Source organism: Cimex lectularius, unplaced genomic scaffold (assembly GCF_000648675.2).
Source record: "Cimex lectularius strain Harlan isolate CLEC.00 unplaced genomic scaffold, Clec_2.1 scaffold17, whole genome shotgun sequence".
Taxonomy (NCBI): Eukaryota; Metazoa; Arthropoda; class Insecta; order Hemiptera; family Cimicidae; genus Cimex; species Cimex lectularius.
In genome coordinates, this window is record NW_019392640.1 from 1,201,726 (window position 1) to 1,226,854 (window position 25,129).

The 25,129-nt window shown below is 36.9% G+C and overlaps 6 protein-coding genes across 9 annotated transcripts in view; 3 read left to right on the forward strand and 3 right to left on the reverse strand.

Annotated features, from left to right (window-relative positions):
* Positions 1-49: 49 nt before the first annotated feature.
* On the reverse strand, positions 50-513 carry LOC106672182 (histone H2A-like). Its single transcript, XM_014403387.2, has one exon. The coding sequence runs from the start codon at positions 467-469 to the stop codon at positions 95-97; it is 375 nt and encodes a 124-aa protein (XP_014258873.1). The 5' UTR covers positions 470-513; the 3' UTR covers positions 50-94.
* Positions 514-1,615: 1,102 nt separating this feature from the next.
* On the reverse strand, positions 1,616-2,235 carry LOC106672184 (histone H4). Its single transcript, XM_014403390.2, has one exon. It carries the CDS (start codon positions 1,974-1,976, stop codon positions 1,665-1,667), a length of 312 nt encoding a protein of 103 aa, XP_014258876.1. The 5' UTR covers positions 1,977-2,235; the 3' UTR covers positions 1,616-1,664.
* A 7,471-nt stretch (positions 2,236-9,706) lies between these two features.
* On the reverse strand, positions 9,707-10,330 carry LOC106672188 (histone H1C-like). Its single transcript, XM_014403394.2, has one exon. It carries the CDS (start codon positions 10,305-10,307, stop codon positions 9,783-9,785), a length of 525 nt encoding a protein of 174 aa, XP_014258880.1. The 5' UTR covers positions 10,308-10,330; the 3' UTR covers positions 9,707-9,782.
* Positions 10,331-12,588: 2,258 nt separating this feature from the next.
* LOC106672186 (histone H2B-like) lies at positions 12,589-13,187 on the forward strand. The gene has a single exon (XM_014403392.2). The coding sequence runs from the start codon at positions 12,696-12,698 to the stop codon at positions 13,155-13,157; it is 462 nt and encodes a 153-aa protein (XP_014258878.1). The 5' UTR covers positions 12,589-12,695; the 3' UTR covers positions 13,158-13,187.
* Positions 13,188-14,464: 1,277 nt separating this feature from the next.
* On the forward strand, positions 14,465-15,452 carry LOC106672183 (histone H2A-like). The gene has a single exon (XM_014403388.2). The coding sequence runs from the start codon at positions 14,739-14,741 to the stop codon at positions 15,111-15,113; it is 375 nt and encodes a 124-aa protein (XP_014258874.1). The 5' UTR covers positions 14,465-14,738; the 3' UTR covers positions 15,114-15,452.
* Positions 15,453-19,466: 4,014 nt separating this feature from the next.
* The window catches only part of LOC106672247 (protein spinster), a 57,604-nt gene continuing 51,941 nt past the window's right edge, over positions 19,467-25,129 (forward strand). The window contains exon 1 of one of the 4 annotated variants that reach the window (XM_014403525.2): positions 19,467-19,840. In XM_014403525.2, the coding sequence (XP_014259011.1) occupies positions 19,591-19,840 (250 nt within the window). In that variant the 5' untranslated portion in view covers positions 19,467-19,590. The remainder of the gene's footprint in view (positions 19,841-25,129) is intronic. The other 3 variants (XM_014403527.2, XM_014403526.2, XM_014403524.2) reach the window with 3 other exon arrangements.

Below are 25,129 nucleotides of genomic sequence, written 5' to 3' on the forward strand. Positions count from 1 at the left end.
TTTTGTAAACACTTAGGACACATATATCAAAATTGAGTAGTGAAATGTGTGGTGGCCCTGAAAAGGGCCGTTGAAAACGGTGGCAAAAAACAGCTTAAGCGCTCTTCTCGGTCTTTTTTGGGAGAAGGACGGCTTGGATGTTGGGAAGGACACCACCCTGGGCGATAGTGACTCCAGAGAGAAGTTTATTCAACTCTTCGTCATTCCTGATGGCCAACTGAAGGTGACGAGGAATGATCCTGGTCTTCTTGTTGTCACGTGCGGCGTTGCCTGCCAATTCGAGAACTTCAGCGGCCAGATATTCCATGACGGCAGCTAAGTAGACGGGTGCGCCAGCTCCGACTCTCTCTGAGTAATTGCCTTTCCTTAGAAGACGATGGATTCTTCCGACCGGGAATTGAAGACCCGCACGGGACGACCTGGTCTTCGCCTTTCCCTTCGTTTTTCCACCTTTGCCACGTCCAGACATTTTTTGATGCTATCACTTCAGAGTCTACTGTGTGAATAAGATCTCGTAGTTGAACTGCGCATTTATATACCTGAGTTTAAGCAGAACCTAGCTGTCTGATTGGCCACAGAATCGGATTGGCTTACAGCGCTATCTTTACGACATGATCTAAAATACTTCCACACGAGAGCCAGTAGAACTTCAGATTACTACTGAAAACTACCACTAGCATTAAAATAACGTCGTCACGGGTCGAAACCTTGCCTCACTATATTTTTTTTTATTCAATGCTCACATATTCAAAAAACTATTGTAAAAAAATCGCAACTGGAATTAAAAACCATTCTATAGACTGGAATAATTTAAGTTTTTATTAACACATTAATTACCTATCAACTACTAAATTAATGAATACCTTCATAGATTTTTTAACAGAATGTGAACAGTAAACTGAGAAATTTCTTTAGGCCCGGGGATGAACATCTGGTTTAGTCGTTTATGATTATTTTGGTCAGTCCTATCATTACTGTTTTTATCTGTCAGAGTATCGACGGATAAAAATTATACAATACAGATTCCAAAAAGTTTTCAATTTCACGTTTTACTACAATTTAACACGAAACACCAACTTTAACGTATTGGGTTTTTAAGCTTATTTACTTTACCTAGACCTAGTAAGAGATCTCCACCAATATTTCTTTGCATAAAATGTTACAATAGTTTAAAAATAGTCTTTGTTTTATTCCTTACGAGATTAAAATATGTAACGTCCCTTTATTTAAAAGGTTTTCTTTAAATCATTTTCGAACATAAAATCCTTTCGAGTGAAATGTGTTGTTTAGTGACTTATAATTTGTTGAAATCGTGAGGAGCGGTCAAGAATGAGGTAATTTAGGAAAACACGTTATTATTTCTTTAGCCGACGTTTAACCTTTTATTCGAGTAATCTTTAGGCATTAAGTGTGGGTGGTATTCTTGTGGAATTATAATGGTTCGTGTTTTTTAAAACTCTTCCTCGACCGCTCCAACTCGACTTCAACAATTTATAAAATTTTAATTAATTTTTTTTATAACGTAAACAGGCTAGGTGTCATGAATTTATAATAAATTCTCTCATTAAACAATATCCTGGCGTTAATAATATTTACTAAATTAGTGATGAAATTGGTGGCCCTGAAAAGGGCCGTTGAAAGATAGAAAGGCAGAAGAAAAAGGCTTAACCTCCGAAACCGTACAGTGTACGTCCTTGTCTTTTCAAGGCGTAGACTACGTCCATAGCAGTGACGGTCTTCCTCTTAGCGTGCTCGGTGTAAGTGACAGCGTCTCTGATAACGTTTTCCAAGAAGACTTTCAACACACCACGAGTCTCTTCGTAGATGAGACCTGAGATACGCTTGACTCCTCCACGTCTGGCGAGACGACGGATAGCGGGTTTGGTGATACCCTGGATGTTGTCACGGAGCACCTTCCTGTGACGCTTGGCGCCTCCTTTACCCAAACCTTTTCCTCCTTTCCCGCGACCAGTCATGTTGTCGGTGTGACTGCTAAATTCGGAATGATACGGTTTCACCTGCCGAGGGTAGCATTTATACAGCACTGTTGGACCGCTATTGGTGCTTTAATCCCCACTCCTTCTAGTAAACAGTCATGTGTTTTATGGACTCTTTTCATGGATTATAAGATAATTTAATTTTAATGGATCTAACATTGTTTCATCAATTTTTAATGATCAATTTTTAACAAAAATTGGAATTTGTTGGAAATTAACTTTTTTTTCGCTTTTAGTTAATATTGTTCACCTAAGAAATAATTTTTTTTAAACCATATGTTGTAATATGAACATAATATATTGTAAAGACAATTCACGTTTATGTGTGGATCCGGGACAAAAAGTTAGGCCGCCCTTATATTTTGGATATATGTAAAATTTTATTGTTTGGTATTTTAACCATAGATAACTTTTTGGTTTCGTTTTAAATGTATTGTTAATTACCTGTCTGCAAAGTGTTACTCCAAATAGTAATTTAATAAATGTGAGGAGGAACAAAAAGATAACACTTCTTCTGAATGTTTTTATTAAAAGTTAAATAAAATTTAAAAACGAATAACCAAACAATTTTAATAACTAGTATTGATTCTATCGTTCTGCAATCTGGTTAGATTCGATTTGGAAGGTGGTAGAGGAACGAACATCTTAAAAAAAAATTGTTTCTTCCCATTATAGTGTTCCCGACCATATACATAAAATTTAGTTTACATGGCGTTTCCAAAAAAGGACAGTTTTAATTAATTTTATATTTGATTTGAAAAGAATATTTCCAAACTAATCCATGAATATTTCAGCACAAAGTGGGCACCCATTGGTTTCATTCAATAAAATTTATTATTAAATTTTCAATAATTAGATTGTACTTTAACTAAAAAGTATAATAAATCATTTTTTAATAAATGCGTTAATAGAGTTGTAGCAATTGTTCCACATCATCGATGATTTTTCTTTTTGTTTTAATCAATGATAAATTTAACTTTTCACCGTGTATTTATCCCAATCAGCTGGAGATAATAATGAGGAAATCCAATGTGATCATTCACCTTGGTAAAAATGTTTAGTATCTCTTTGGATATATAATTTATATTTTCTTAATTTAATACGGTTTTATGGAATTTACGCACAATTTACAGTCTTAGAATCAGACACATCTTCGACAAGTGTCACTAGGGAACGACGGAAAAGACGCTATAAAAAAAGCGGGAGCGTGAATAATTCCCCTAAAAACAAATTAATAAAAGGAACAAGGAACACCACTTCTCCAATTCAACCTCCTGTAATACCATCTACTTCAACGAGCACTACACAAATGAACGAAAAAATAGATAAATCTCTTCCGAAACCGCCTCCTATTATGATAAAAAACATCGTGAACTTTACACGATTTTGTCAGCAATTAAAAGTCTTACTGGGTAATGACAAATTTTACTGCCGATCTCGTGTGAATGATTTGTTACTGCACACAAATGACAGCGAAAGTTATCGCAAAGCAGTGAAATTTTTGTGTACAAACAGTTACGACTATCACTGTTATCAACTTAAAGAAGACAAATGTTACCGAGTAGTTATAAGAGGACTACACCAGACCACTTCCAATGAAGAAATAAAGGAAGAACTAATAAAAAACACGTTTCCAGTGATTAGGGTGCATCAAGTACTGCATCCTATTTCAAAAACACCCTTACCCTTATTCTTCGTAGATCTCGCTAAAAACAAAAATAGTGAAGACATATTTAAACTGCAGTATCTACTATACACTAAAATCAACGTTGAGGAACCCAGAATGCGCACGAGCATTGCTCAGTGCACCAGATGCCAGGATTATGGTCACACACGTACATACTGCAATCACCCGCATAGATGCGTCAGATGCGGAGGCCCACATCAATCGACACAATGTACGAGGCCGCTAAACATCCCTGCAACGTGTGCACTGTGTGGAGGGGCACACCCTGCTAATTACAAAGGATGCACCACCCACAGGGAGCTTCAAACCCAGAGAAAGCTGAGACAGGAGACACTCAAACCTAAAGCAACAACAGCTCCAGAACCCTCAACGATGACTTCGACCCTCTTCCCAGTGCTACCTCCCAAAAGAAAGACGCATCCAACAGTACCAGATCCAACAATCAAGAACGCAGCAAATCCACCCAGAGAGACCTTCATTTACACACCTGCCCCTAAGGCGTCGCCACCTGTCTGGGCCAACACAAAGACCCGCACCTCCAGCTATGCTCATGTAGCCAGCACTGCACCTACCTCCATACCAACTACTACACCAGCTCCAAACACGGAAATCATTCCCCATCTTACCTCTTTCCTTAATGATTTTAAATCATTAATCACTCCTCTCATCTCCCTCCTAACAACCCTTGTAAGTGAACTCCTCCCCAAGCTTTCCCGATGAATCATGTACCCACCAAACCACTCACAGTTCTACTCTGGAACTCAAACGGAATACTGACGCACAAACAAGAACTTGAAACACTACTTAAAAACAAACACATAGACGTAGCACTTATCACCGAGACTCACTTATGCGACCGACATGTTTTTCACATAACAGGGTACACAACATATAGGTGTGACTTTAGTGGAAATCGGGCTCAAGGTGGCTCATTAATCCTTGCCCGACAATCCATACAGCATAATCTTCACTCCACAACATCCACTAACTCCCATCAAGTGACTTCAATATCCCTCCCCGTCTCTTCCGCACCACTTATATTATCAGCAGTTTATTGCACCCCGTCTGTACCCATATATCCTCCCCAATTAAAATCCATCTTTCGCTCCCTTGGACGCCGGTTTGTGGCTGGGGGAGATTTCAATGCCAAGCACCCGCAATGGGGTAGCCGAATCGCAAATTCCCGTGGACGCCTTCTCCAAAATATCATTTTAACAGATAATTATTCCTTTATCTCTCCTAACCAACCCACATATTGGCCATCTGATCCCAATCGTCTCCCAGACCTATTGGACTTCTTTGTTGCCTCTGGCTTGGGATCCATCTCCCCAACTATTCAGTGTTTAAACGACCTATCTTCTGATCACTCCCCAGTACTCCTCACTCTAAACGTAACTCCAATTACCAAACCAACAAAACCATCCCTTTTGAATGGCACAGTTAACTGGAAATTTTTCCAAGAAAACGTAAATTCCTCCTTAAATTTAAACATTCCTATGAAATCCCCCCAAGAGGTAGATGATGCAGTATTAATACTCACCAATACCATTCAACATGCCATTGCACAATCCTCATCCCCCCCTAGAACTCACAACTTACCCTCTAACGATTATCTCCCATACCATATCCGCTCCCTATAAGCGACATTATAATCAAAAAACGCCATGCTAGAAAGCGTTGGCAACAATACCGTTACCCGTCCTATAAAAGAAAACTGAACCAGTTGACTGTGCTAGTCCGTACAGAACTCTCTTCCTACCGTTCCTCCCAGTACAACAAATACCTCAAATCCCTTTCCACGCAAGATAACTCCCTCTGGTCCGCTACCAAAAAAATATTAAAATACAACCCAGTCAATTCCCCCATCCGATCACCGAACGGATCCTGGGTCAGAGATGACAAGGAGAAATCAAACTTATTTGCATCCCATTTAGAATCCACCTTCACTCCTCATCAAGACATAAATGATACCTCTCACGCACAACAAGTAATGCAATACCTTAACATACCACTTCCTCTCCATCACCCTCCGAAACCATTTCATCCATCTGAAGTAAAATACCGTATCCACAAATCTCCACGCAGAAAATCCGCTGGCCATGACCTAATTACCTTCAGTATCCTGCGAAACCTCCCACACAAGGCCATCCTATTTTTAACCGCAATATATAACGCAATCCTACGAACCACTCACTTCCCTCTCCTATGGAAATATTCCGTCATTATTCTCATCCCTAAATCTCACAAACCCCCTAACCAGATCTCATCCTACAGACCTATTAGCCTGCTTCCTGCAATGTCCAAAATCCTAGAACGACTCCTCTTAAAACGTTTAATACCAATCCTTGACACCTATAATATCATTCCCTCTCATCAATTCGGTTTCCGTCCCCAACACTCCACTATCCAACAATGCTTCAGAGTAGTCGACACCATCTCATCGGCCCTAGAAAAAAAAGAGTATTGCCTGGGCGCGTTCTTAGACATAGCACAGGCTTTCGACAGGGTCTGGCATCCAGGCATACTTTTTAAACTTAAGCGCTTCCTACCCTCCCATTATTACCTTTTAATGAAATCCTACCTAACTGACCGCTGTTTCAGAGTGAGGTGCGGCAATGAATTCTCAGAACTCAAACAGACACAGGCCGGTATACCGCAAGGTAGTATCCTTGGTCCTGTCCTATATATCATTTATACTGCTGACCTACCAACACATCCTGACACTATTATCACCACCTACGCGGACGACACCGCAATCCTATCCTGCAACTCGAATTCTGTCCAAGCTACCTCCAACATCCAGGAACACCTTGAGCTTATCGAAGACTGGTGTAAAAAATGGAGGACAAGACTGAACGAAGAAAAATGCACTCAGTGTACTTTTACGCTGAAAAAGCAGTCTTGCCCTCCATTGTACATCAACAACAAAGAGATACCAGTTTCCACTCAAGTCAAATACCTGGGACTATATCTCGACAGCAGACTGACGTGGAATCCCCACACAAGACTTAAAAAACAGCAACTTAATACAAGACTTGGACTACTACGAAGACTTTTAAGACCGAAATCGACTTTGACAATTAAGACAAAACTAACACTATACAAGACTTTACTAAGACCAATATGGACATATGGAGTAGAATTGTGGGGCACCGCCAAGCCTTCCAATATCCAGCGCATCCAGTCCTTCCAATCGAAAGTCCTTAGACAAATTGTTAAAGCACCCTATTATGTCACTAACCTCACTATCCACAAAGACCTCAACATTCCTTTTGCCAACGAACTAATCCAGTCCAGATTCCAAACCTTCCATACCAACCTTTCAAACCATCCTAACCATACGGCTCGAGCCCTATCCACTCATTCCCATCCTGACAACCCACCACGACGCCTCAACCGACGATGGCCTCGGGACCTCCTTGATCCCTAATCATATAAACTGAGTGCCAGCAATGGCTGGCTCCTCAAAGCATGTGTCCTACCGGTGCAGTGCTGGCATTAGTGCTAGTGTTGTGCTGTGTGATATTTCATGCATGTGTACATATTTGTATAGGTATACAATTCTGTATAGGTAACAAATAAATAAATTAAATTATAAAAAAAAAAAAAAAAACGTTGTAAGGGAGTTCACAGTTCTTTTTATTTAATTGAGCAAGAATGAATTTTGGGGTAGGTTTACTTACAAGCATTGGGAATTGGACGAGATTGATTTGTTTATTTTCGAGAATGAAAGTCTTAATTTATAATATAGTTTTAAAAGTTAAAATACTGGCTGATTTTAAATAAGTGGAGGTATGTGTTATTCCTTAGCCTTTGACTAAAAAATTTATAGAAATGATGAAGCTGAGGGAGGTTTCCTTTCCAAAATTTTATTTTTTCATCGAGCTGTATTGGAAGAAAACTCACCATGATATTTCCTTTGTTCAGAGAACCAATTCCGTTGTTACGAAATACTAATGTGCGTATATAAACGTTTAAATAATATCTAATTGCGGGTATCTACAATATTTCAAAACAGTGGGCGATACGTTAACGTTTAGAAAAAATAGTAGTACATGTAAAAATAGTAGAACATGTAAAAAAAATAATAATATTTAAAAGAATTAAAAATTAAACGCTACAAAACTACTACACAGAAAATCAAAATATAGTATCAAACGTTAAATCCCTTACGCAACTATCCGGCCCGGAGGACCAATGTTTCGTAGACGCCGGCGGGAGTGAGTATTGGATATCTACCCTCCAAGTCCGGCGTTACCAGGGATAGTTGCCGGCTGTTTTGTAAAGGACTTAAGGTTAAAAAATGAATAATTCGTTGGATGATTAAATTTATTAACTGACAATTTATGATAAAAATACGGAAACTAAAATCTGACCAGAAACAAAACAAAGTGAACGAATATATAGATATATAGAGTTGGTTATGAGAAAGTTAATACAAAAAATGGCAATGTTGAATTAAAAGAATAAGGACGTTCGAAGGTCTTGTCGACTCACGACAGTGAAGATCAAACGATTTGGCGCTTGAGATTGGAGTCTGAGAGCCACTCGCCGGACGACGTCAAATGTGCGTTCGTTCGTACCCGTCGGAAGCCAGAGAGCGACAGACTGGAGACCGCTGACGTACGTTCGTGCGTACGGGTTGAGTCCTCGGGAGAGACTCGCTGAAGACAGCTGATGTACGTTCGTACGTACAGGTCGAAGACCAGGCAGTGACTCACTCCTTCTACGATTGCTGAAAATTGACCTGTTTCTACCTCCAGCGTCATGATCCTTACAAATTTTCTGTTTTTATAATTTTTTTAAAATGATAAATTTAAAATAATAAAGGATAAGATTTCCCAACCAACCATTAATAAATAAAAATATTTACATTGGCGTAAACAGGAGGGAAAATTCAAAAGGTGAAGTTGAGACGGGAAGTTAGTGTCCGAGTGGATCGAGGTCACGATAGCTCAAGTGGTAGAGCAGCGGCATATCTAGCCGAAGATCGTGTGTTCGAATCCCGCTCGTGACACTGACTTTTTTATCTTAACTAAAAACCTTAATTAATTGAGTTTTGATCTTTATTGAGATCATCTTCAGGGCTGGGATTTATATTGTTTAAATTTAACAAAAACATGTAGGATGTGGAAAACAGTGAATATATATCGGGTTGTCCGGAAAATAATGCAGGATTTTAAGTTTTCATTAAAAAAAATCTATATAAAATATTCTGTTTACGTTTACAGGATTACTCATTTGTATGNTTGATTAAAGAACATTGCTTTAAAGTAACTAGTTTCTTTTTTTTTGTTTAATACCAAAATCCTGCATTATTTTCCGGACAACCCAATACAATGCAAAAAAATATTTTTTTATATTCAATCAAAGTATTTCTACTAATTCAAAGTGTTTGTTTTCTGCATAATTGTGTCATTCTTGCGTGTCGTGTTGAGATATTGCTGTTTTATATACTTTCCTAAAGGTAGATTGGGGATGAGGCCATGAAGACAGAAACAACATTTATTTTCTTGTCGAGCTTTGGGCAGAATATATCGCCTTCATCAGGACTTCGAAAAAAATCGTTATATTATATGAACAGGTACACGTGTGTAGATAACGAATAGCCGGATATAATAATATAGCGATTTTTTTCGAAGTCCTGATGAAGGCATATATTCTGCCCAAAGCTCGACAAGAAAATAAATGTTGTTTCTGTCTTCATGGCCTCATCCCCAATCTACCTTTAGGAAAGTATTTTTAAACTGAGAAGGCTGATCAAACACCAAAGAAAATATTGCTGTTTTGTGTTATATATTTTATATTTATATTTGTTTATATTATTTTATATTTGTGTTGGATTTTGAAGGAAGTCGGTATAGAAAGACATTTTTGTATAAGGAGTCTTTTTCTTTGAGGTGAAAAGGCAATTGTAAAAATCCCAGAGACAGTTTTCAAGTCACGCACAAATTTATTTTCGAGTAAGCAATGTCTTTCGAAGTTCGTACTCTCGATCTTTGTAAATTTAAAATTACTGGTTTTTGTTTAGTGAGAATTTGTTGGCCCTTAGAAGGGCCTTTAAAATAGCACAAGTGTAAATATAAATTTGATAAAATTTACTTCCTTTTTGGTGCTTTCCTTTTGGGAGAAGCTGTCTTCTTGGTGGGTTTAGCGGTGGAGACCTTCAATTTCTTCGGCTTGGGTTTAGACGCTACCTTCTTAGCAACAGTTTTAGGTTTACCCACTGCTTTTTTAGCAGGGCTTTTCGTGGTTTTCTTCGGCTTGGATGAAGGTTTCTTCACTGGTTTGTCCTTACTCGGGAACTTGAACGAACCAGTCACACCAGTGCCTTTGGTCTGGACAAGTTTGCCTGAAGCGACAGCGCTCTTCAGGTACTTCTTGATGTGAGTTGACTTGGAAGTGTCAACTTTGTACTGAGCAGCGATGTATTTGCGCACAGCACGTAAAGATGATCCTCCCTTCTCGTTCAAATTCTTGATAGCAGAATCGACCATCTGAGATGTTGGCGGGTGAGAAGGAACATTCGGCTTCCCAGTTTTGGCCGCAGCCTTCTTCGTAGCCTTCACTTTCACTCCCTTCTTCGAAGTTACCACGGGTGTTTCCACTGCAGTTTCAGTCATGGTGAACGTAGACAACCAGTTCCTTAACGTATTTTGTCCTTCCAACACCAGGGGCTGCGTATATATACTTGTTGGATGTACCGTAACGAAAACACTCCCGCTAGATCTCAGATTATGCATTACCAACTACTATCCAGTGTTTCTTTTTATTTTTTACTTAGGAATTTTACCACGAAGAAAATATTTTTATACAAATTCTCGATTTTAATCGAATCCTAAATAGTTCGTGCACTATTTCATCCAACAATTCTACACTAGGGGATTTTTTCTAAGGAAGATATACCTTGTTATCCAGAGTACTCCACCTCCTTTAAACAATCATCTACTTGTCTTTAATCGATTGCCAGCTTTTCTTTAATTTTGCACTATCAGTTTTCATTCACAATTGAAGAAATATTTCTCTATTATGAGTCCGTTTGAAAATTTGGCCGCAGGCGGTAGTTTCCGGCTCGTAAAATAAATCCCAAAGATGACAACCGAGGTCGTGAGGCGATTATACTGAAGAACAATTAGTCGCATATTCAAGAGAATTTAAACTATACAAACCAATTTTGAAATACCAAAATAAACTACTTCAACTTCTTTGCAATCCTAAACAATTTTAGATAAAGAAGGGTTTAATTAGAAGGAATTAACGCAATTAATAACGTACCCTTCTATTCCCCATGACCAAAATTAGGTTAAACCATTTTCAACATAACCGCGCCAGATCTGTTTTTATTCCCAATATATTATCTATTAGATAAACAAATATATCCCTATGTATATCAAAGTGTGTTTTGTAGCAATATAACCATTTAAAGTGGTCCTTCTTGCCTCCCTCTGATAATAGAATGTATTAGTTGCATTTTTCATCTTCTTAAACAAAATCATGTGCTAAATGAATAAATTTCAGAGTAAAATTTACTACAATTGTTTCGTTTTAGTATTACGTAATCTGCTATTTCAAATCCTTCCATCTATTACATTCGTTATGAGGTAGATGCGTAATATGTATTTTTAATTAAATTAATTTACTATTATTATTAATTTTTAATTAATTACTTAATTACTTTATATGTGCGTGTGAGGAGAGAGAGAGAGAGAGAGAGAGAGAGAGCGAGAAAGAGGGAGAAAGAGAGAAAAAGTTTCTACATTTTATTTTTCCTCGTTTTGTCTTGTTGTTTCTTGTTTCAGATCTTTTTAATTTTATATGGACAACTTAAGAAATTATATTCAGCCATGTTTTAAAAAATGTGTTCGGTGTTCTACTACATTTATAAACAAAACATATGAAAATTACAAATACAAATTTCTAACTTATTCAGCACTTTTTCTGAGAGAATTGTTTTAAAATTACAAATTTAATCATATTTCCAACCACACCTTTTAAGTATGGCCCATTTTTCGTTTTTTAATTATACGATTGTTCATTTAAGCAACAAAAAAACGTATAAATTGCATAAAACAGTTGAAAATTCAAATTAGATTGATAATTTGCTTAATCTGGATAGCAATTAGCATCAATTATGTAAAACTATTTATTCAATTATTGGAACTTTGTAAGAAGTAAAATTGTTTAAAACATATCAGGAAACTTTGTCATAATTAACAGATATTAAGTTAGGCTACCAAGTAAATTTTTTGTAATTATCCTCTTGAAGTAAGTGGTCAATGTGGATTTCTAACATTGCTAGATTCCAAAATTACCAAAAATTACTAGAAAAACCTACAAATATCTAGGATCCTTAAGGATTAATAATTTGATCCATGAACTAACATTTACGAATCGTCTAACAAAGAAAGAGATCAAAGCTAATCAAAGAATCAGCACTTTATGGCATACGTTCCTAAAATTTTATAACAAATAATTTTTTCATTGTCATTCACCAACAGATTCAGGTTAAATTTTTTTGTTTCGTCTCCTCTCATCCAAAATGTGTTTTAAAATTAAAGGAACCACTGTACAGACTATGTATACGGTTGTTAGTTGTTACTGGGCATTCGGCATTGTTATTGTAAACTTCTTTGTAAACAATTTTTTTCTTTTTATTATGATTGAATGTAAGATCGATAAATTAGATTAAATCCTTAAAAATACAATCCAATTTTTATTATGTAAATCATTTCGCTATGTACAGCAAACAATCTCAGGAAGGTAAAAACACTTCTTTTAATTTGTTTAAGTTATAACTATATTGTTAAAAATTGATCTTATTTTTATTAACATTAAAAAATAGTCATGATAAAATTATTAATTTTATTTTGATTGAGAAATTGCACAAATAATGGAATATGTATAACCATTAGAGCTATCTGTTGGTATAGTTTTAACGTATTTCCAACTTCTACTCTGCGACCAATGAATATGTCGAATCACTTTGCGGCCAATAGGAATTCGGAATTTCAATGGCAAGGCGAGTGGTGGGGGTAATCAGGTTTGTTATAAATACGTTACGGGGCGTTCGTTCCTCATTCAGTCTTCTAGTTCCAACCATGGCACCGCCAAAAGCAACTGGAAAAGCGATGAAGAAGGCCGGCAAGGCCCAGAAGAACATCGCCAAGACCGATAAGAAGAAAAAGAAGAGGAGGAAGCAATCCTACGGTATCTACATTTACAAAGTGTTGAAGCAGGTCCATCCCGACACCGGTGTCTCTTCCAAGGCGATGAGCATCATGAACTCGTTCGTCAACGATATCTTCGAGAGGATCGCCGGTGAAGCTTCACGTCTCTCCCAGTACAACAAGAGGAAAACCATCACCAGTCGGGAAATACAGACTGCTGTCAGGCTTCTCCTTCCCGGAGAATTGGCGAAACACGCCGTTTCTGAAGGGACCAAGGCTGTAACCAAATATACCAGCGCTAAGTAAATTGTGTTTACTTCTTTCAACGGCCCTTTTCAGGGCCGCCAAAAGCTTTCACTAAAACAAAAATAAATTATTCTTTATGAAAAATTTAGACGTTATTTTTTGTAGATTTTCATAAAGAATCAACGTAATTTATTCGGAGATCGTGAGTTGCGGTTTAGTGTAGTCCAGACATCCCTAATTTTATTATTAAACTATTATATTTAGTAGTGGTCTATTACCAATTAATTAATCTTTTTATGTAAGGTTTTTAGTTGAGATAAAAAAAGTGTCACGAGCGGGATTCGAACCTTCGGCTAAATACGCCGCTACTCCACCACTTGAGCTATCGTGACTTCGATCCCGGATCCACTCGGGCTCTAACTTCCCACCTTTTGAATTTTCCCTCCTTTTTGCCATTTTTCAAATGTGTAATCTATTTGATTATCGGCGACTAATGAAATGGCCACAGCTAGTGAAGAATGAATTATTTTAGATATAACGATGAACTAGATTATCGACCTGCTGGAAACATGAAGTCTTTTCAGAGGATCTTCCGAAGTCCTATGAAAAGACTTCATATTTTAGATACATATAATAAATAGACATAACTATATACAATTAAACATCACACCACCCCGTACACACAATTTAAACACGGTTAAGAATTATTAAACAAAATCATATCCCTAAGTCATGAATCTTTTCATCTAAAAAATATTCACTCAATCTTACATAACAACTACCCTAAAAACAATTAACAGAATCATAAGCAGCAGCACTACCCAAAACATTCTCCAAGTAAAAATCATCAACCCAATTACACAAAGACAAATGACAAGAAAATCCCCATTATCGACTCTGAGTTAAAAAACCGCCTATTATCAAAGCAATTTCCCAGATTCACCGCGTCCCCCACTCAGTCTCAATGATCTAAAACCAGCAAAATACAAATTCACGTTTCACAACATTTTAACACAAAACTAATATGGCACCACTGACAACACTTTATGTTAGTATGAAATACTTGGTGCAAAGTTTATATTTACTATTACAGTAGATAGCCATCCATAATTTACACCTGTATTATATTTTTTCCTATCATCAATGGTATGTAATTCACCAAGGCTCTGAAAATGACCCGAATAAAATCGTACTTCGGCAAAAAATTTAAAAAATGTTTTCTAAACTACTTCATTATTTTATTACCATTACCAAATTATTTTTATAATATTTCGATGAACTCCCTATTTTTTATCATTGTTTTTTGTCAAACTGTATCATACCTTACAAAGGATTAATATCAACTTAACTATAAATAGATGTTAAATTCCTGTCATACGAGGGCGGGCTTTCGCACATATTGGGGTAGAACCTGAACCTGAACTGTGTAGTATTAAGTGACCGATAATTAAAGATGATTTAGGAATCATGAGATGCGATCTGGTCTGAAACTGAACGTTCGTCTAACAGATGGCGCTTGTATCAATCTGGTTAGGAGCTGCTAAACTGCAGCCAATCAGAATCCAGTACCGTATCTATTTAAGCCTGGGTTGGCTTTTATTGAACTATTCAGTATTTTGATAAGAACGTAAACGAATCAACATGTCTGGACGTGGCAAAGGAGGAAAAACGAAAGGAAAGGCAAAGACCAGGTCGTCCCGTGCGGGACTTCAGTTTCCAGTTGGAAGAATCCACAGACTCCTAAAGAAAGGACACTACGCTGAGAGGGTTGGAGCGGGTGCATCCGTGTATTTGGCAGCCGTCATGGAATATTTGGCCGCTGAAGTTCTTGAGTTGGCAGGCAACGCCGCACGAGACAACAAGAAGACCAGAATCATTCCCCGTCACCTTCAGCTGGCGGTCAGGAATGATGAAGAGTTAAATAAACTTCTTTCCGGGGTCACCATCGCCCAGGGTGGTGTCCTTCCCAACATCCAAGCCGTTCTTCTCCCAAAAAAGACCGAAAAGAGCGCTTAATCTGTTTCTTGCTATCATTTCCAACGGCCCTTCTCAGGGCCACCAAACATTTCACTATACGTAACAAACAATGGCTAATTCTCCTAGGGATAAATGGTTACATAAACTTAAGAAATTTTGTTGTGTGTTGATCAAAATTTGTGAATAATTTTGTTAAAAGTATTTTCGTAAATGCATGCAAATCGACGAACTTATGCCACCAGTCAGTAGGAATGAGCATGATTGAGATTTACAGCTTGTGGTTGCAGTTCAGTTCAATACGGTGATAAATGGTGGTGAAATTTTAGAAAAAGAAACTAGAAACTTGGTATTATTATATCATTACAATACCATGGTAGTGCTCTGACCTTAACCTCAATGTGAAGAGGTACTTAATGTAATAAATATGTACTGATTTTTTATATTATTTGTAATATAAATACTTTTTAACATGTGTGTTTTTGTTTTTTTTAATTCTAAATGGGGCATCTTAACTAAATTAAAATAAATGAATGATCCAATAATGCTAAACTTGCTTTTAAATTGTGAGATTTCATTGGGTTGCCTCATCCTGATTTAACTTAAAACAACATACAGTATATAGTATGCATATTCAAGTTGTTGATATCCCTTATTTAGAGAAATAATGTCTACTTTACCAACTTACTACTTACCAATCACTACCATTGTCTACATTAAATTAGTTTTTATTTTTTAGATAAATGGGTTGGGTTTCTTTTCACTGCAACATCATTGCTGAAAATATTTAATTTAAAACTATGGATTAACATTCTATCCTATAAGATAAACCAGTCAGAGTTTTATTGGAGTATTGGCATAGTCGGTGTAATACTAATAATTGTATCTCTACATGGTATGTATGGCATTGGGCCATAGGTTCTGGAGTTCAAAAGTGGTATGTCAATTTTTCATAATTTTTGTCTTAACAGATTTATTACTCTCTAAATTATTAATATATCATTTGCATTCTAGTGTACAGTTATGACATTCGTTTATGGTCAATCATTGCTGACAGTGTCAGTATCCTGGTTTTGTTGTTGCAAATAGAAACATCCAAATCATTTCTTAATAAGGTCTATCAAATTGGCTATTTATATCAATTTGTTTAAATAATTTTTCAATTTGTATTTGCAGTCTGAAAATATACCAGAAATAAGCCCATATAATGGTACTGTTTCAGATGAAGAATTTCTGGATAAATTCAGAGATAATAAAGCTTTAAATGTTATAGTCGAAGTTGTCTTTTTGCTATCTATTGTTTTTGTAAGATATCATGTTTTAATTTTACAAACAAAAATTGATACTTTTTTTTCTCATAGATAGTCGCTGGTTTATTATCTGCTGTGCTCCTTATAAAAGATAATAATAAAAAAGGCTTTGTCGAACTGAAAAGTTAGTAATACCAGGCTATAAGAAGCATTTACTTTTACAATAATAACATTTACAGCAACCACTGCTGAGAAACCAAAACAGAACAGTTGGACAAAGTCCTAACAAATAAACTGAAGATTGTTGCACCAGTCTTGTATGATTATTGATATTTTTTTGTTTCAAAATCATCTAGCCTTTGTAATGGTACTAATAGAAAATAGTGAACCTTAGTAGATGAGTTGTTAGAGTGTTTGACACATATTTTTATGCTAGATGTTCTAGCATAGTTCTAGAAGTTCTATTCCTCTCACAACCCTTGGCTTTTTATAATTGAGAATAGTATGAAAAAATATTGTAAAGTGGTATGACCCCTACTCTACAACATTGTACGACATTAGAAAAGACAGGCTTTTATAGGTTCTAGAATGAGTTTGTGCCAAAGTAAATTTCTAACTATTTAACCTCTTTTTAAACTTCAGCATTCATAGTAGAAACATGAACATGGCAAACTTCTTGCCAATCCTGGCCTACTCTGGGCCCACACCTGGCCTACTCCGAGCCAACTCTTGGTCGACTTCGGCTCCTTTGGGCGAATTTCTGACCGTTGTCTTTTTGGCTCCTCCTGGTGAACTTCTCGCCAAATCCTGGCCTGTTCCTCTTCGACTTTGGCTCCTCCTGGCTAACTTCTCACCGGATCCTGGCCAACTCCTGGCTTATTCCTACGGCCCTTTGGGGGGGGGCCCTACCGAGATGGCCCGACTGCAACAGCTCTCCACTGTCCGCCCCTACTTTTTCAACTCCTAGTTTACTCGATGGGACTCTCTGACTGATTCAACTCAACTGCACTGACTTGACTCTCTGTCTAACTCTACTGGACTCTCCGACTGACTGACTGCAGACTACCTGCCTGAACTCGATTGCCTTTTTTATCAATCAATCCTAGGAGGAGGTGGGGGGACAGTTATGCTTAGGAAATACTGCTATGCTTCCTGGTGACCCGACTGCCCTTGTTCTCCCCAGGTCATTGAGCAATTCTGGATGAGTCCTGGCATTAGCTAATCCTGAGGGTTGAGCAATAAGGCCACTAGTGAGCACAACAGTAAATTCTTCTAGGGCGATTGCCCAGGATCGACCCACATTTCGCAACATCCAGCTGTTACCATTTTGCCAGCTTTGTTTACGTCTGAAGTTTACGAGAAAGGCGGGGTCGGCTTCTGAGATTCCAGGCCACTTGCAATTGCCAATCTTACACAATACCCTTTCCTAATGAAATATTCCTACTTTTAATCTTAATATTTACAATTAATTTAATTTATAGATAAACCTGTTTAAGATTCTCTTTTGGGAATCTTCACAGGTTCCTTCAGCCAAATAAGTTCCTAATCCTATTTCTTAATTGTTTGGTGAATCCTTATTTTTTATAGTTAACCGGTAAGACTTGATTTTTGGCTTCAAAAGGACTCTAGTTAAGTTGTTCTCTTGTTAAGATGTTCTTTGTTAACATTTGTGATGCTTCAAAAGGACTGTTGTAGGTTCCTTCAGTAAATTTTATCTAGCCTCTCAAGTGTTTTGTGTAAAAAGGGTTATTAACCTTCATGTAGTTGGAATAAAGACCATTTTTACAATTCTTTAAGTGTTTGGGATATATTCCATTGCTAGGCAAAACACTAAGGTTAATATTAAGGTTAAAAGGAATCAGCCTCTTTGCACTGCAATTAACATTGGTCTATCGTGCAATACCCATTATTATCTAGAGCTATTTCATAAGCTTGGGATTCTTAGCAGATCCAAAAGCTTTGTTAAGGGGTTCTGTTTGTATCTTTCAGGCTTTGGCTTTTTCTCTCCCAGAAGTAGGACTCTCAACCTTTGACCAACGGAGGTTATGTTCCTTTGATTCTTGTTCATCCTGGCATGATTCTGCTGCTCAAAGTGTATTTGTGCCCCTGTAGTTATTAGAGTTTTGGCATGTCCTAGGTTTAGTAGTAGCCACTGCAGTGGTCCTTTAATGAAATTTTTCACATGCAACTTGAATACAATGAACTGGGGTAGCCGAGTGGTTAGCACGTTTGCCTCCCATGGTCATGGGATAGATTCCCACTGTTGCCAAGTCTGACGCATTTACATTTTTGGCAATTTGGTATGCCAAGAAAGGGTTGTCGATAGGTGTACTGATTAACTTTCCTTCAGCCAAGGTGGTTTTGTTGTTGTCCCTAACATCTTTATGCAATCCCAAATGGCAAGAGTATTGAAATTTATGTAGGAAAGGAATTTATGGCGGGAGAGCAAATGTTTTAATAAATATATCCTCCTTGCTTTGAGAGTGTCCATATTGTCATAACAGTTATAATCACAATGAAAGTAAAAATCCATTACATTATCTGCAAGAGCAGTGATGGACCATTTCAATATTATTGATTTGAGAGGAGTAATAAGGAAAACAGACGAAGAGAATTTAAATGTAGGGCAATCAAGAGAAATGAAGTGTTTCTGTATTTTAATATTTCTGAAAGTGTGAAATCGTGCCACAATAAAGAAAATGTTTTTCTAAACCCACATCACAACAGACCGCATCTCACGATCCCTAAATAATCATTAACTAACGGCCACTAAACACCATACATTTCTGAAAGAATTTGTGTGCAAATTAAAAATCCAAGTGTTTTCAGAGGTTTTCGAGTAGGTTTTTGATTTACAATGGGCCAAAAAAATATTGTATTGTAATAATTTGTAAAATTATTGAATTCGTAAATTTCAACGAGTATAAGAGATTCATCATTTAAGTAATGGTTATTATCTGGTTTAACAGGTGTTGGAGTATGAAACTTATAGACAATCTCTTAATTTAATTATTCAAAAATTAATGTCTTCCTATGGCTGCATAAAATTTTTGTTGTCAAATGAAAACTATTTTAAAATTTCAAAATTTGCGCCCAAATGAAAAAGTTGGTGGCATTGAGTGTAGCGAGTGGGAAATGAGAGCGACGCCGTTGGCCAGCCTGGGCTCCGGTATCACGTGCTACGTCACGCTCCAAGATGGGAAAGATGGGCGGGCGATTTTCCTTAGATGGAGCCCGTTATCCGTACCGATACGTTGTAGACGATAAGCATGCCGGCTCAAAAGTACGCGGATAAGTATTCGTTGAAAGCGATCAGCATGGAGACGGTCAGCATACCGGCGAACAACTCCCAGCAGCATCTGATGAACGACGACGGTGTCGACTCCGTTCCGAGCCTCCTCAACCCGAGCCAGTCGGCCGAGGGCGTCCGGCCGCCGGTCTCTGTTAGATCCTGGATCACCATCGGCGTCCTATGCTATGTCAACCTCATCAATTACATGGACCGTTTCACAATCGCAGGTATGTCATGTTGAGGTTCATCTGTTTTCCTTCACCGCCTGCTTTCCCACTGCTTGTCCTCTTTAAAATTTACATCCTGGGAACTTTTGAATTGTATGTTGCATGTTGACAAGTGTTTCCAAGCAAAAACTATTCAACCTCGGGTCGATCAAAACTAAAAATTATGCACTGTTTTGGTTCAGAGTGGCGACTTCACTCCATTTGAGTACTGACAACGTCAAAACTCAAAACATAAGCCCAACTTTTATGTTTATTATGACATTTATTGTTTTTAAATTTAAGAAGGTTATTGTACTGGATCAAAACAACATGGAAGATTCACCCAAAAATTATTTTTAAAAAAGGATTGATATTTTTTATTAAAAATTATAGGCATACTTTATAAATACGATTTGCAAATAATTAAAGTCAAGATTATCACTAAATAAATATATTTTTTACACAAGCGTACATTTTTTTTATATGGCAACTAAGATATTCAAAGAATTAAAAAAGCGCGAAATATGAAATAATAAAAATCCTTTACTTAAAGTGATTGTTATTCTTTTAATGTTTCTTAAGTATGAATGGCTCATAAATTAAGTGCAACAAATTACGCCCCACGCACACTTGAAGATTCGGGATGTCACAAAAAAAGAGAACATAGATGTTCTGTTACAAGACAAAATTACACATGAAAGCCAAGGGAAAATAATAAATCTTAAGTTATTAGAATAATCTAATTTAATGTATAAATCCAACTCCGTTATCCGCGTAAGTTTTATAGACGTTGGGGGCAGATGTGTCTTATTTTCAAATTTACCTATTTGTTTCCTTTTAGAGAAAAAAAGCACGGAAAGTTTCTTTAAGAAGAATTTCGTCTCTATTCTTCTTATTTTTGGATCATGTTCTTCATCATGTACTTGTTGTATCATGTACTTCAAACAGGTTGTTTCTCGACGAGGATTATCTGAGATTGTTAATCCGTTTTGAAAAACAAAATCTCTCTCTCTCTCTCCTCTCTCTCCTCTCTCTCCTCTCTCTCCTCTCTCTCCTCTCTCTCTCTCNTTTATATAAGGTTTTTGATTGATATAAGGTCGCTCTCTCTCTCTCTCTCTCCCTCTCCCTCTCCCTCTCTCTCTCTCTCTCTCTCCCTCCTCTCTCTCTCTCCTCTCTCTCTCTCCCCTCTTTTCACTAAATACCCCTTTAAGCCGGTTTCATACCACCCTTGTGCAACTGTGGACAACAACGTACGACCTAAGCTCTACTGTTGGAACAGATTTGTCACGTTCCTTTGTCTTTCAGTGGGCTGGTTTCCCACTTGAACTGACTACTATAACTGCAACTACCGATAACTTACAATTAATCGTATGACTTAATTCTGATATTGGAACAGATTTTTCGGTCCAGTTTGGCCGTTATTAGGTTGGCCTTGCTATCGACTAAGTACGACTTGAGCATTATAACAGATGTGTGGGAGAAGTTTGACCCTCTCAGGCTTGTATCACGCTTGAACCGACTACGTATTACTGCACCAACGGATGACTTAGTTGTACGACCTGAGCTCTCAAATTGGAACAGATATTTGTCACTAAAGTCGGTTTGAGAGGGCTGATTACATTCCATAGGTTGGGAAAGTTTCTCCCTAGTAGGACTTATGCGGACGATCAAATCTGACTTACAATCAATCCTACGACCTGAGCTCTCATATTGGAACAGATTTGTCGGTTGTTGATTAACCTACATTAAGTGGTTGTTGTGGTTTAGCCGTTATTTCTTACTTGTAGGTGTTTTTTTTACATATTTTAAAAATGAATGGGCTGGTTGTTTTACTTAGTTAAAGGTAATAATTTATTGATTAAGAAAACACAAAGAAATGAAGAAAAGAAGAATCAATAGGCTTTTTCCTTTTAATAATATAAATAAAATAACAACTAAACTACATTCTCTTAGGGATAGGGATAGGGATAAGAGAGGCGGCCACAAGGCCTATTGCATCTCTGTTAATTATAACTCACTGGCCAGCTTCAGGCTATTAACAAGCCCCCACAGCTTTGCCAGCGGTTCCTTGGTGTAGGCTCTTGTTTGTGGTTTTTCTTCTCCTAGTTGCAAGAGCCTGCTACATTCACTTAGTAGGCTGGTCTTACACCGGAACCGATTGCACGTATGGACAATTTAGATGTAAGATTTGAGCTGTCACATTGGAACAGATTTGTAGAGGTCGTTTGTCCTTCATTAAGCTGCGCTCACATTGGAAGAGACCTCCGGACAACTTAGTTCAAGGTTTCTCAAACTTTTTAGCCAGCGGTCTCTTTTCACAGAACAAAATCCAGGGCGTACCCCTCACATTCAAGTATTTAAAATTAGATGTTTATAGTATATGTAGTAAATTAAATTTTTATAAATTAGCATTAGCCAGTCCATTCCTGATTAGGTGATGGAGAGGGATATCACTATGAAAACAAACTTTAGATTGACATACTTTTAAGTTAATTTTACAAAATCCGGAACACAAAAATTAAATTGGATAGAACGGTATCAATAGGTTTGTAAAACTCGAGGCAATGTCAAAAGTATTAATTTGAACATTAATGAATTTATGGGAAGAGGGAGGTTATTTTAGCTTAAAATTTGGATGTGGGGTTTAATTTTTGATGGCTGGAGACGGATGTCGGGTTCATCATATAGACAGCTTCGGTATTTAGTTTTGGTGGCTGTATATATAGAAAATCCTCATAGATAACTTGTGACTAATGGAAGAACACATTTTGCTCTTTCATCGAGTGGTTAAAAATATTTGTTTTCCAGACGGAGTCAAAAATGGGGGTAATTTGGGACTCAAAAATAGATTTGAAGGTGGTGTCTGAAGTAATGTCTATCAAACATTCGTATCACTTGAAGATTGGTTGGCTTTGTCGGAAAACGGTTTGACCACCCATTTTCGGTCTTGCAGCGTTTATGTCTACTGTATAGTGGTCAAAAGGACATCTCCCAACTTCAAATGTGTTCATATATTTCATCAATCAACGTGCTGTTCGCAAGCTGCAATTTGTTTTCTTTAAAAAAAAATGATTTAACACGAGAAAACAGTCCGTCTCTTCCTTTTCAACAGATTCAACCCAAAACTGGATTTTTCTTTTGAAGGCGTTGACGTTGTCTAGCATCGGAAGTTGTGGTACTCTTCCCATGCAAAGAAAGGCTCATCTCATTCATTTTAATGAAAATATCTTATAAATACGATAGTATACGTTGTCATTTCTCATCATTGAAAACGTTGGACAATTTGACATTGTGGTCCATCAACTTATCTATAAGACTTCAAATTCCTGTAATCGTGAAAATTATTTCGCACAAGAATTTCAGCTTGGTGAAGCTGGGAATGATGAAGTCTTCCCATATCGATATATAGTATTGTGAAAAGTCTCGATTTCAATGGCCACGACTTGATATAATTTATAATTTGAACAGACTTATCCAAAACTTTAACAGAGGCTTGCATTTGTTCCATAGCTGAAACATGTCAGTTGAGAACATTATGACTACTGGTGTACAATAAAAACGTTCGTTTTCAGTATTCATTGTTATTATTACTTTATTTTTTAGTTTTACTTATTCATTCTCCGTTTACTTTGTAATTATTACTTTTTCTCGAAGTTCGTTGAAAGTTGTTCGACCTGAGTTCTCATATGAGAATTTTGTCGGAGTCGTTCGTCCTACAATATTAGGCTGGGCGCAAACTTGAATCAACTACGTACTACTGCACCTAAAGATAACTTGTAACAGATTTGTCGAGATCGTTTGTCCTTTATTAAATTCTCTCTCTCTCTCTCTCTCTCTCTCTCTCTCTCTCTCTCTCTCTCTCTCTCTATCTCTCTCTCTCTCTCATCTATCTATCTATCTATCTAACTATCTATCTCACTCCCACTTTCTCCCCCTTTTATCTTTATACCGATCCATCTCTTTCTCGCACGCATCTTTCCTTTCTCGATTTAAATTCGTAAAAGTGCGCACAACTAAAAGGCTTTGTGAACGGTAATAAATGTTCAGATGGTTTCCTATGTCATGCAAAGAATTGGGTAATAGTAGGCTGCAAATGGATTAGAATGCCGCAAAAACGGGTTTATAAATTCATTCCATTCAGAAGATACATTTTTCTTTCTTTTTTTCCTCTCTGAAAAAAAAACAGGATTTTTTCTCACTAAACCATGTATTCTCCTTTACTTATACATTTTTCATTGAAATCGGGGTATATTTTATTGAGCGCTTAATTTTCTAAAAGAAAGTGTCTATTGAACACTTTCAGCAAAACTGATTGCCCTTCCGCTGGCTCAGGCCTAAAAAATTCAACATTGGTAAATCTTTTATAATTTCTCAAATTTACTAACTGTGACAAGACATCCCTGAGATTGGCGAATTTCACAAAAAAACTAGTTCATCTTAACCTTTAAAATGGTATGGCTTAGTAGGATTGATATATTAAGTTTCGAGAACGAAAGATCAATCCCTCCCAATGAACTTGTGTCGTAGGAAAACTTATTCCTATTGAAGACTTAATTAAAATAATTTTTGCATCTTATAGCGAAACATCCTATATATATACCCCTTGAAGACGACTACAGAAGAGTCGAAACGTGCGAAATGCATGTTTTGTATGAAAACCTGAATTCTTCTTTCTTCCCTGGCTGATTCCTTGATAAAGAAACAACGCAAATGGAATCCAACACGACCGAAGAAAACAAAAACAGAAATTTTAATCTTCTTCGTATCTCTTATTGAACACACTCAGCCAACTATGTTTAAAAATGGCTTTTTCAAATAAATGCTAAATTAAGTCTACTTGTTTTATTTATAAATAGATGAATATTTATGTATTTAAGGTAAATTTTGTAGACGAATTTAATTCTTGTTAATAGTACAGTGGTGGTTATTGGAGGAGTTAATCAGTTTAAAAAATGATTTGAATTAATTTATATTAGACTGTAAAAGTCTTGTCGTCTTAAAGGAGACTATAATACGGTAAAGCTTTTAAAAACAAAAGACTTTATTACTGTATAACGTTATAATGCCTCATCGACTACATCTGGTCAACAGATCTCTGTTTGGAGCAGACTTCTCAGACTGTTCATAAGTACGACTGGTCACAAATTTGTTTAGAACTTAAGAATACAAGGTTTATAAGAAGTTTATTGTTTTTTGGCATTGATTTTAAAGTTTGGTTCTATTTCAGTACAATTAAATTTTTCAGGTGAAAGTTTTATAAGCTTTTCCAAGAGATTCAGGTGTAGTCGAGCCCGATGCGGTAGCTGTCGA

Excerpts from the sequence above, each read along its gene's own strand:
- LOC106672182 (XM_014403387.2), bottom strand. The coding sequence starts at position 469 with ATGTCTGGACGTGGCAAAGGTGGAAAAACGAAGGGAAAGGCGAAGACC.
- LOC106672184 (XM_014403390.2), bottom strand. The coding sequence starts at position 1,976 with ATGACTGGTCGCGGGAAAGGAGGAAAAGGTTTGGGTAAAGGAGGCGCC.
- LOC106672188 (XM_014403394.2), bottom strand. The coding sequence starts at position 10,307 with ATGACTGAAACTGCAGTGGAAACACCCGTGGTAACTTCGAAGAAGGGA.
- LOC106672186 (XM_014403392.2), top strand. The coding sequence starts at position 12,696 with ATGGCAAGGCGAGTGGTGGGGGTAATCAGGTTTGTTATAAATACGTTA.
- LOC106672183 (XM_014403388.2), top strand. The coding sequence starts at position 14,739 with ATGTCTGGACGTGGCAAAGGAGGAAAAACGAAAGGAAAGGCAAAGACC.